General features: G+C 49.6%; 1 protein-coding gene across 1 annotated transcript; it reads right to left on the bottom strand.

Annotated features, from left to right (window-relative positions):
- Positions 1 to 397: 397 nt before the first annotated feature.
- On the bottom strand, positions 398 to 11262 carry LOC128981007 (cathepsin E-like). Its single transcript, XM_054399639.1, has 9 exons — positions 11207 to 11262; positions 10816 to 10993; positions 8390 to 8507; positions 7663 to 7781; positions 6800 to 6999; positions 5642 to 5764; positions 4281 to 4425; positions 1442 to 1540; positions 398 to 577 (listed from the first exon to the last, which is right to left on the bottom strand). The coding sequence occupies exons 1-9, from the start codon at positions 11260 to 11262 to the stop codon at positions 398 to 400; spliced, it is 1218 nt and encodes a 405-aa protein (XP_054255614.1).
- Positions 11263 to 11913: the final 651 nt, after the last annotated feature.

Below are 11913 nucleotides of genomic sequence, written 5' to 3'. Positions count from 1 at the left end.
CATGCAAGAAGGGAAAAAAAAAGAAAGAATACGTGGAGCAGGTCAGATGGGGATTGGTGTCCCCCACTCACAACTGCTACCTTGTCAGCCTGGCACTATCCAACAGTTTTGTTTTCCCTGCTCTTTTGCAAATCTGAGAGCTGAGCTGTTTTCACTTCATCCTGAGAGTTGTGGTGTTCAGAAAAAAAAAAAAGTTTCCCAGCTGCAATCATACAGCAATTGAACCAACCTACATAATCTGGGACAAGGATCACCCCAAAGCCACTAAAACCTAGAGAGAGAGAGGGACAACACAACTGCACTTAGGCCCCGAGTTTCAGTGAAAGCCCTTCTAACACAGGTGCTGTAGATCACTACACTAACATTCAGGTAAAGGCAGAATAAATTCTGTGAGGACTCAGTAGTGATCCTCCCTGTGAGCAGCTTTAGCAAAGCCCACTCTGTTGTTCCCACGGTCAAAGATGCAGTAAAATGCAGACATGAAAACATCTCCCAGGATCCAGAGGGGGCCGCTGCGAGTAGGGATGTCCAGAGACTGAAAGCCACTCACACAGAAGGTTTGGTCATCCACAGACTCCTGGAAGAGGAAGCACAAGTCCCTGTGAGCACCTGCTCCAGCACCAACTCAGGGAGGGAGGAGCAGGGAATCATAGAATAGTCTGGGTTGGAAGGGACTTCCAAAGCTCATCCAGTCCAAACCCTCTGCAGTCAGCAGGGACATCCTCAACTAGATCATGCTGCCCAGGGTCCTGTTGAGCCTCACCTTGAATATCTCCAGGGATGGGACCTCTACCACCTCCCTGGGCAACCTGTTCCAGTGTTCCAACACCTTCACAGTAAAGAACTTCTTTCTGATATCCAATCTAAATCTGCTCTGCTCTAGTTTGAAGCCATTGCCCCTCATCCTGTCCCTGCAGGCCTTTGCAAACAGTCTCTCTCCAGCCTTCCTGTAGGCCCCTTCAGGTACTGGCAGGCTGCTATTAGGTTTCCCCAGAGCCTCCTCTTCTCCAGGCTGAACACCCCCAGCTCCCTCAGCCTGGCCTCATAGCAGAGCTGCTCCAACCACCTGATCATTCTCATGGCCCTCCTGGACCTGCTCCATCAAGTTCATGTCCTTCCTATATTGAGGGCTCCAGAGCTGGATGCAGCACTCCAGGTGAGGTCTCCCCAGAGCAGAGCAAAGTGTCAGAATCCCCTCTCTGGCTCTGCTGGCCACACATCTTTGGATGCAGCCCAGGCTGGGATTTCCCTTCTGTGCTGCAAGCTCACACTGCCTGCTCCTGTCCAGCTTCTCATCCATCAGCACCCCCCAAGTCCTTTTCCTCAGGGCTGCTTTCTAACACCTCCTCCCCCAGTCTGTATTGATAGTGAGGATTGTTCTGGCCCAGATGCAGACGCTGGGGAGCAGGGAATGGGGAGCAGGGATGGCACAGGTACACACCTTTATGATGTATTGCTCTGCTGTCAGCTTGTACTCATGGTGACCAATTGTGAAGCTTATGTGAGGCAAGCTGGAAAGTCGTCTGCAGTCTACAAGAAACTGTGTGCAAGGCATTAATTGAGACAGGATCAGTTTGCCCCCCCCCCTTTTTTTTTTTTATAAGTATCGCCCTTTGAATTTGAGACTTTTGCAGTGAATTCACTACACAGGCACAGCATCAGACTGACTCATGGCCCAACACTGCCATCCAGCTTTCCAGCTCCTGCACTGGGTCAAGGCAGCCTAGCAGACCAGACCACTGCACCAAGCCCTAGGGACTGATAGAATCATAGAATGGGTTGGAAGGGATCTCAAGGATCATCCAGTTCCAACCCCCCTGCCACGGGCAGGGACACCTCACACTACATCAGGCTGGCCAGAGCCTCATCCAGCCTGGCCTTAGACACCTCCAGGGATGGAGCCTCAACCACCTCCCTGGACAACCCATTCCAGGCTCTCACCACTCTCATGGGAAAGAACTTCTTCCTCACATCCAGCCTGAATCTCCCCAGTTCCAGCTTTATTCCATTCCCCCCAGTCCTATCACTCTCTGACACCCTCAAAAGTCCCTCCCCAGCTTTCTTGTAGCCCCCTTCAGATACTGGAAGGTCACAAGAAGATCACCTCGGAGCCTTCTTTTCTCCAGACTGAACATTCCCAACTCTTTCATTCTGTCCTCATAGGAGAGCTATATAGGACTTATACAGCCCTACAGGAACGAGGTGCAGGGGGACTCTGACATCCACCCTGCACAGCTTTGAAGCAAAACTGAGATTTTAAGGTCCAGTGAAGCCATAAGAGCAATGTCTCTTGAATAAAAGCCCTCTGATGCTCTGGAATGGACTGAATGGAAAGAGCTGCCTCCAGCTCATGCCCAGTTAGCTGTAGCTCACCCCAGTCTCTCCTGTAACATGCTCATTTTAGGGAAAAACAAACAAATAAATAGATAGATAGATAGATAGATAGATAGATAGATAGATAGATAGATAGATAGATAGATAGGTAGATAGGTAGATAGATAGATAGATAGATAGATAGATAGATAGATAGATAGATAGATAGATAGATAGATAAGGCAGTGAGGAATACAGCACTTTGTAGTCCGACTCTGTTCTGGAGTGGGATTTAAAGCACCAAAGGACTAAACCTTGGCATGGTCGTTCATTTCTATAAATAATACATTCACTTACAGTAACTCAGAAGATCATTTCCTGGCCTTTCTAGTTATTTCACGAATAAATTGGCTTGCTAAATGGCACTGCAGGATGCTTCAAGCCCCAGAGGGATCTCTGATGTAAACTGTAGTGTTTGAAGTCATTGTTTTGGAGGCTTCCTAGAAGGAAGACTCTGCTTTTTTGCCCTTGTTAAATCTGCTGTGTGAAAACACAGGCCTAAACCTTGTGTAAACTTAGCAGGTGTCTCACTGCTAGGAAAACAAACCATGGGATATAGAGAACAAGGGTATAAAAAAAAGGCAGTATAATGGGTTTGTAGGATATGAGGAGCAGGATATAATTTATTTACCTAGCTAGTGTGTCCATAATGAATTGATCCTCGCTGGAAAGAGATAAATGCTCTGCTAAAAATCACTGCTGAATGCATCCCCTTTTACCAGGATGCATCTAAGCCAATACTCTCAAGTCTCTGTGTGGCTTCTACAAAAGCACTCACAGAAAGTCTTATTTTTAGGATGATTCTTTTTTTTTTCTTCTTTTTTTTTTTTGGCAGAATCTGAAAAGCTGCCTGAGTGCTCTCGTGTCAGCCCTGGAGGATAAAAACTCCTACTGCAATGCCTTGATTGCTCTAATATGCACTAAGGCACTAATATAAGTGCTTTGGTCTCCCACAACATCCCCATAGGAAAGCTCAGGAGATGTGGCATAGATGGTTGGTCAGTGAGGTGGATTGCAAACTGGCTCCACAGCAGAGCTCAGAGGGTCATCATCAGTGGCACAGAGTCACCTTGGAGGCCTGTGGCCAGTGGTGTCCCCCAAGGATTGGTGCTGGGTCCAGTTTTGTTCAATATCTTTATCAACAACCTGGCTGAGGGCATTGAGAGTACCCTCAGCAAGTTCCTGATGATACCAAACTGGGGACTTGGCTGACACCCCTCAGGCTGTGCAGCATCTAACGTGACCTGGACAGGCTGAGAGGAGAGAGCATCAGGGAAGAGAGCCAAGCCAGTAAGGAGACAAAAGAATAAGGATCAGGAGGGAGACTAAGAGAGAGCAGGGTCTGTCCCCACCCTGTGGTTCATTTTCCAGGAATCAGCTGTGCATCCCTCCTGGGAGCTCCAGCATGACACTGTCTGCTCTACTTCAAACTGGCAGTGAAAGGTCCTGCCAGTGGAGCATTGTCAGGCTGTAATTACAGTCCCTTTCCCTTCCCATTTGATGCTGTCAAGGCTGTCCAGCAGCTCCTAACCCTTCCTGGCTTGAGCAAGCTGACGGCTCTAAGCAGAAACTTTGAAGGGAAATCTTCCTCTACTTTTCCAAAAGAACATTACTTCTGCTGAAGAGTAGGGATCAGTTCCTCACACTGACACTCCCACTTATGCACTCAGGAGTACAGGTGAGGAGGTTGACATCTGGGAAGAGGGCTGGGGCAGGAGGACCATGGGTCAAATCCAGCATGGCTCTGAGTTCTGTGTTGTCTTGGAAACAAGCCTTTCCCTGAGACCTTCCTGAACTGTTGGGTTCTTTGTTTTGGTTTGGTTTTCTTCTGTTATTTTCCCATCCTACCATAAGCTCTTTGCACCAAACAGCAGTTTCTCTTCCTCTCTAGGCTGCATAGATTTTACCTCTCCAATACGTGATGGACTTGCCCCAATGTACTCCTGCAGTCTTCTGATCTGGGAGGAGGGCCCAGTGATGAGGGAAGTGCCGGAGTCGACGATGGCCTCGCAGCCATGGGAGCAAAGTGCCACCCGGCCCTGGATCTTGATGCTGCAAGTGAAAATCAAAGCACCTTTAAGCAAGTGGTCTGTGCACCACAGAATCACAGAATTGTTAGGGTTGGAAGGGACCTCAAGGATCATCTAGTTCCAACCCCCCTGCCATGGGCAGGGACACCTCACACTGAAGCAACACATTCTTAGAATCATAGAATGGTCTGAGTTGGAAGGGACCTCCAAAGGTCATCCAGTCCAACCCCCTCTGCAGTCAGCAGGGACAGCCCCAACCAGATCAGGCTGCCCAGAGCCCTGTAAGCCTCACCTTGAATATCTCCAGGGATGGGGCCTCAAACACCTCCCTGGGCAACCTGTTCCAGTGTTCCAACACCCTCATGATAAAGAACTTGTTCCTAACATCCAATCTAAATCTGCTCTGCTCTAGTCTGAAGCCATTGTCCCTTGTCCTGTCCCTGCAGGCCTTTGCAAACAGTCTCTCTCCAGCCTTCTTGTAGCCCCCTTCAGGTACTGGCAAGCTGCTATTAGGTCTTCCCAGAGCCTCCTCTTCTCCAGGCTGAACACCCCCAGCTCCCTCAGCCTGACCTCATAGCAGAGCTGCTCCAACGCCCTGAGCATTTTCATGGCCCTCCTCTGGACCTGCTCTCCAGAGTACCACTAGCTGCAGTGCCAGAGTACAGTCTGAAGCTAAAAGCAGCTGCCAGGATTTTCCGGTCTTAGAAGCAAGAACTACTTTAAAAAAGACAAGGCAATAAAAGGAAACTGCATGAGGAAGACTTTTGTTTGCAGACCTGCTTTGCTCTCTCAGGACTCCTGCAACCCTAATCATCTGCCTCCTCCTGATGAATTTGTCCTCACTCACAGGTATGTGTCCTCACCAATTTGTGTAGCAGAAGGAGGAATGATGGGACCCTGGCTACTCTGGCCAGGGTTAAAAGGAAAGATGAGAGAAGGAGACAAAGCTGGATTCATCTCCTGGGTGCCTTAACCACTTAACTGAAGAGTCCACAAAGAATCAACCTGGCCATTGGTGTGTTGTCCTAAAACACATCAACATTCCCTTCCAGAAGCCAGCTGCCCATGTCACAGCAGATTTAAAGAGCTAATAAGCCTCAGTCTCATTCTGGCAGATCTCCTCCTCCTTGAGAGGCACAAGGGTTAAACACTGCAGCTGAGGCCTGCTTTGCTAGGGCTTTCTGGCTCAGCCAGTTTCCCCTGGGGACTATCCCACCAGGAATTCCATCCATACATACTTGTTTAGGTGTATTTGCCAGTAGCCTTTCTCAGTGACTGGGACCCAATGGATTGAGCCTTTGTAGAGGGAATGGTCTATCCCTCCCAGCAGCAACTCGCCTCCGCTCTCGTTGTCCTCTCCCCTGCAAGCAGAAGACAGGTTAAGGCAGACATGGAAGTGTACCAGCATGCACTGATGACTTTACACTTCAAAAGACAAAGCACAGCCCTTTTGAAATTCAGATATGGATGGCCAAAAGGGATTATTTCTAAATCAGGACTGCATATGTCTCACAGAATCACAGAAACATTCAGGTCGGAAAAGCCCCTCAGGAGCACCAAGGCCAACCCACAACCCTACTCTACAAGGCTCACCCCTAAACCACAGCCCCAAGCACCACAGCCAAACCACCTTCAAACACAGCCAGGCTTGGGCACTCCACCACCTCCCTGCCCAGCACATTCCAATGCTGACCATCCAGTGGCAGCTTGAGGCCATTCCCTCTTGTTCTATCACTAATTACCGGGGAGAAGAGACCAGCACCAACCTCTCCACAACCTCCTTTCAGGTAGCTGTAGAGAGCCAGGAGGTCTCCTCTCAGCTTCCTCTGCCCTTCCCCAGCTTCCTTGCCCTCCTCTGTACTCCTCCTTTGATGGTCTCTCAATGCAGAACATCCAAACAACTGCTGAGAAGATTTCCTGTAGGCTGCCAAAGGGCCAAGACAGGCATGGGGAGCAGGCTGAGCCAGTTGCTGCTCTCACTTCCAAATCAACACCAGATAAATTGGTGGAGCTACAGCCAGGCCCAGATGAAGCAGCAACAATTTTAGTTCTGAAATGTGGCTGCTTGGGTGGAGCCACTCTGGCAGTCTGGCAGCTTGGCACACAGTGAATGTGAGCTGGGAGCTTTGCTTTTATTTATGACCAGCTCCAACAAGAATAACTGCCTGGCCAAAATGTCATGGTCCTTCCCAGCACAGTTTTCCTTTTCACTCCATTTTTTTTTTTTTTAGTATCAAATTGGATTTAAAAAAAAAAATAAACCAAAAAAAAAAAAACCCCAGAGGCGGGGTGGGGAAATTACTTCCTGGAATCTCATTGTCTCAGCAATTAAAAATTATTTGCTTCTTTTGGGTTTGGTTTTTTTTTTTTTTGGCAGTGCCACTTGAAAGACTGACCTTTTCAGGTAGAATGAGAAGATTGGCTCCTCTACCAGCTGCTGCATCATGATTCTGTCAAAAACAGGCAGAGCATTGCCCACTGCTAATGAGGGGTAAGCCAAGCCCAGGATGCCATCAAAGTGGGCAAGGGTGAAGGTTAGTCCTGGCTCAAACACCGACTCGCCAAAGTCCTGTCCCTTGATGGAAATGTTACTGATCTGTTTGGGACAAGTAAAGAGTCCATCAATTAGAAGGAATTAGCCATGTTTCAGCTCTTTATCAATAGAATAATTCACTTTACAAAGCCTGAATATCCTTGTGTGACTTGCATCAACATAACAGGAGCCCATCGTGCAGGGAGGCTGTGCCAGTTCCTTTTAATACCTTAATTCACAGTATCACAGTACCACAGCACATCAGAGGTTGGAATGGACCTCCAGAGATCATCCAATCCAACCTCCCTGCCAGAGCAGGGTCACCCAGGGGAGTCCACACAGGAACACATCCAGGTGGGGTTGAAAGTCTCCAGAGAAGGAGACTCCACAACCTCTCTGGGCAGCCTGTTCAGGGCTCTGTCACCCTCACTGTAAAGATATTTCTCCTCATGTTGAGCTGAAACCTTCTCTGTTCAAGCTTGTACCTGCTGTTTTTGTGAATGTTTCTCTGTAAATCCAACACAGGACCCAAAGGGAGAAGCCAAAATGCAGAATAAGAATCTTAAGGGATTTGTTTGGGCAGCCCAAAGCCTGAGCAGCACCCACACCTCTCAGAACCCAGCTTGATTCATCCTGCCCTTTCCTAAACCAGGCAAGGCAAGTATCTGAGCTGCCCTGAAACCTGGCTGACCCCCCAGGCTGAAACCCATTTTGGTGGACACTCACCTGCAGTGTGTCTTTGCCAGCAATGCCCAGAAGCTGTCCCGTGCCATACTGCAAGGAGAAGGCTTCCCCTCCATGCTCATAGGAGTCTGACAGAAAGGACTTGAATTTCTGGTGCAACCCTACACAGAATCACAGAGTTATTGAGGCTGGAACAGACCTCTGAGATCATCAAGTCCAGCCTATGACCTAACACCACCACAGCAACCAGACCATGGCAGTAAGTGCCACATCCAATCTTGCCTTAAACACCTCCAGGGTGAGACCTGTGCACCAGAGGGGGCCTCAGCAATGCAGCCTCTCCTCCATGCACAAGTGGCCAAAACACAGGTGAGACAGATTTTAGCTGAAGTGCCAGTGGAGGTACCTGCTCCCTGGCTGGCTTCCCAGTTTTCCTTTACCTTGGAGATTATTTTGGGGGTTTTAATCGAATTAAAGCAAAAAATGGGCATTTCCACTGCTGTTTGTAGCTTGCCCATGTTTATTTTCATGCTATTTACATCAGGCACCCTGTGGTGTGAAGGGACACTGGACAGCCTGCAGCTGGTTGCAGAGTGGCACAGAAGGACAGAGACAAAGGAGCAAGAGATGGAGTTGAGGGAGACCCTCAGGGGATGCTTCAAATCCTCCCTTCCCAAATCTTTGCTGCAGGTGAGCTCACTGGGAAAGGAGGATTGGCCAAGGAGGCAGCCAAGACACAAGGTGCATAAGGGAGGATAACATTCCTTACTGCATGCCTCGCTGATGCAGTAAGCAGAAGGGACCCAAAAATTGGAGGATCCTGTGTCAAAGACGACGGTGAAGATCTGGGGGGGTGTCCCGACGCTCACCACACCATAGTACTGCGCCTGGGGGGGCACAACCCAGTCAGAATCACAGAATCATCAACCAGGTTGGAAGAGACCTCCAAGACCACCAAGTCCAACCCATCACCCAACCCTAACTAATCAACCAGACCATGGCACTGAGTGCCTCATCCAGGCTTTGCTTAAACACCTCCAGGGATGGTGACTCCACCACCTCCCTGGGCAGCACATTCCCATGGCCAGTCTCTCTTGCTGGGAAGAATTTCTTCCTCACCTCCAGCCTAAACCTCCCCTGGCACAGCTTGAGACTGTGTCCTCCTGTTCTGGTGCTGCTTGCCTGGGAGAAGAGACCAACCCCCACCTGGCTACAACCTCCCTTCAGGTAGTTGTAGACAGCAATGAGGTCTGCCCTGAGCCTCCTCTTCTCCAGGCTAAACACCCCCAGCTCCCTCAGCCTCTCCTCACAGGGCTGTGCTCCAGACCCCTCCCCAGCCTCATTGCCCTTCCCTGGACACCTTCCAGCATCTCAACATCTTTCTTACACTGAGGAGCCCAGGACTGGACACAGGACTCAAGGTGTGGCCTAACCAGTGCTGAGCACAGGGCAGAATGACTTCCCTGCTCCTGCTGGCCACACTATTGCTGTTGCAGGCCAGGATGCCATTGGCCTTCTTGGCCACCTGGGCACACTGCTGGCTCATGTTCAGCCTAGTCTCAACCAGTACTCCCAGGTCCCTCTCTGCCTGGCTGCTCTCAGCCACTCTGTCCCCAGCCTGTAGCACTGCCTGGGGTTGTTGTGGCCAATGTGTAAAACCTGGCACTCAGATTTGTTAAATCTCAGCCCAAAGACAAAACTTTCTCATGACCACAAAGGCTTTCAGGCAGCTTCCTACTAATATCAGTAAGAAATCAGTGATGCAAGGACATCACAACCCATCTCCTCTACTGTCAGAGGGGTCCAGCCAGTGGTACAAGCACTGTCACACGTGGCTGGGCTTTTTCCTTCATCATTAGCAGCTATTAGCAAGCCAATAGATGAATTCTATTGCACAGACTGTATCTTCACAGGACAAAGTTCATCTGGTGGATTAAGAAACCCCTGACCATCCCTGGATACTGATTGAAGCTAGAGATAATCTGTGAACACAGGAATGCTGGAGTGAAGAGCTTATCCACATCCCACATTCAAGTGTCTAAGTGCAGCCTATCTAGCCCTGAAAGAGTATTTGCAGTATTAAGAGACCTATTTTTAGGAAGAGGCATTTCTGGAATTCAAAGGCAGATAGCAAAGCAATAGCCACTGCCAAGTCTTTTGTAGCAATACAAATGTTTGGAAATCTCTCTTCAAGTGCATGTTTGTTAATTACTGCACTGACCCTGCAGTTCACAGCCTGAGTGAGCTCATCATGAAAAGGCAAGCAAGCACACTAGGGCACAGCAGGGGTTGATTTCTTCTCCTATTCAACAAACCTGCATTGATTACAGAACCACTGAATCATTAGGGTTGGAAGGGACCTCAAGGATCATCTAGTTCCAAGTCCCCTGACATGGGCAGGGAACACCTCACACTAGAGCAGGTGGCCCAGAGCCACATCCAGCCTGGCCTTCAAGACCTCCAGGGATGAGGCTTCCACCACCTCCCTGGGCAACCTGTGCCAGTGTCTCACCACCCTCACGGGGAAGAACTTCTTCCTAACATCTAAGCTAAATCTCCCCTCCTCCAGCTTGGATCCATTCCTCCCAGTCCTATCACTCCCTGACACCCTAAAAAGTCCCTCCCCAGCTTTATTGTAGCACCCTTCAGATACTGGAAGGCCACAAGAAGGTCTCCTCAGAGCCTTCACTTCTCCAGACTCAACAACCCCAACTCTCTCAGTCTGTCCTCATAGCAGAGCAGCTCCAGCCCTCTGCTCATCCTCATGGCCCTTCTCTGGACACCTTCCAGCACCTCCAGATCCTTCTTGTAACAGAGGCTCCAGAACTGGACACAGAGCTCCAGGTGTGGTCTCAGCAGAGTGGAGCAGAGGGGGAGAATCCCCTCCCTGGCCCTACTGGCCACACTTCTCTTGCTGCAGCCCAGGCTCTGGTTGGCTCTCTGGGCTGGAAGTGCAGAGTGAAAATGTTGCAAGTGCACAACTGTAAAGTGAAGCAGCTCTGAAACTGTAAAGTGAAGCATTAAAAAAGAAAGAACCAAACCCCAGCAGAACCACAGGCACTGATCTATGACCCAACACTGAGAGTGTAGACCAATGAACCATCTCAAGCCTTATGAGTTCCTTGAGAGACTAGATCTGAAACCTGCCTGCCCACAAGCAAGTCCTTACGACTGCAGTAACGAAACTGTACTTACATTCATGTAATCATACAGCTTTTCTGAAGCAGTTCCTACAGGCAAAACCATATCTGCAGGGAAGCAATGCAGGTACCTTCGAGCAAAAATGTCAGGGTGGTGATTCCTCCAAAACTCCTCTAATTCTCCCTTTTCCTTCAGCTGCTTCTTGATAGATTTGAATCGAACGAGGGGGACTCTGCATGAAGAAGCATGACAAACATTAACTGCTTCTCCTTTCCAGAGCTCTCAGGTACTCTGTTTTTTAGAAGCATGGAATTGTTAGGGTTGGAAGGGACCTCACGGATCCTTTTTTTTTTTCAATTTGTTTCTTTTTTGAGACCTCAGGTAGCAACAAGCCTGGGGAAGGCAGCTGAGCCCTGTGGCAGCTGTGCTAGAGAGGCTTTCTTACCGTTCCAAAGCCACGGTGAAGGGGATGGAAACCACAGCCCACAGGATCACCCTCATGGCCCCAGGTGGTGGTGCTGGTGCTGGTGGTGGTAGTTCAGTGCCTAAGGACACTCTCATTTACTCAGGACTCCTGCTTTTATAGCCCATCATCAGCACAGGGCCCCCTGCCAGGTCAATCCATGGCAGGAGGTCAGTGCTTTGGCAGAGAGCAGATTGATTTGCTCTCAAAGTAACTGCTGGATTGCGCAAACAGTGGTGTCCAGCGAGGCTGCTAAGGCACAGATAACCAGGGCAGAGTCATAATAGCATAGAATCGTAGAATGGTCTGGCTTGGAAGGGACCTCCAAAGCTCATCCAGTCCAACCCCCTCTGCAGTCAGCAGGGACATCCCCAACTAGATCAGGTTGCCCAGAGCCCTGTCCAGCCTCACCTTGAAGATCTCCAGGGATGGGACTCAAACCACCTCCCTGGGCAACCTGTTCCAGTGTTCCACCACCCTCATGGTAAAGAACTTGTTCCTAACATCCAATCTAAATCTGCTCTGCTCTAGTTTGAAGCCATTGTCCCTCATCCTGTCCCTGCAGGCCTTTGCAAACATTCTCTCTCCAGCCTTCCTGTAGCCCCCTTCAGGTACTGGCAGGCTGCTATTAGGTCTCCCCAGAGCCTCCTCTTCTCCAGGCTGAACACCCCCAGCTCCCTCAGCCTCTC

This window comes from Indicator indicator, chromosome 3, assembly GCF_027791375.1.
Source record: "Indicator indicator isolate 239-I01 chromosome 3, UM_Iind_1.1, whole genome shotgun sequence".
Taxonomy (NCBI): Eukaryota; Metazoa; Chordata; class Aves; order Piciformes; family Indicatoridae; genus Indicator; species Indicator indicator.
Note: the sequence above shows the minus strand (reverse complement) of the source record. Positions and strands in the feature narration are given on the sequence as shown.

What these genes read in the sequence shown, in the direction of transcription:
- LOC128981007 (XM_054399639.1), bottom strand. Translation starts at nt 11,262, where the DNA reads ATGAGGGTGATCCTGTGGGCTGTGGTTTCCATCCCCTTCACCGTGGCT. An exon ending in CTGGCAAAGACACACTGCAG is followed by an intron (nt 7,000 to 7,662) that starts GTGAGTGTCCAC and finishes TGTCCCAAACAG; the next exon opens with ATCAGTAACATTTCCATCAA. An exon ending in GTCCATCACGTATTGGAGAG is followed by an intron (nt 1,541 to 4,280) that starts GTAAAATCTATG and finishes CCTTGCACACAG; the next exon opens with TTTCTTGTAGACTGCAGACG.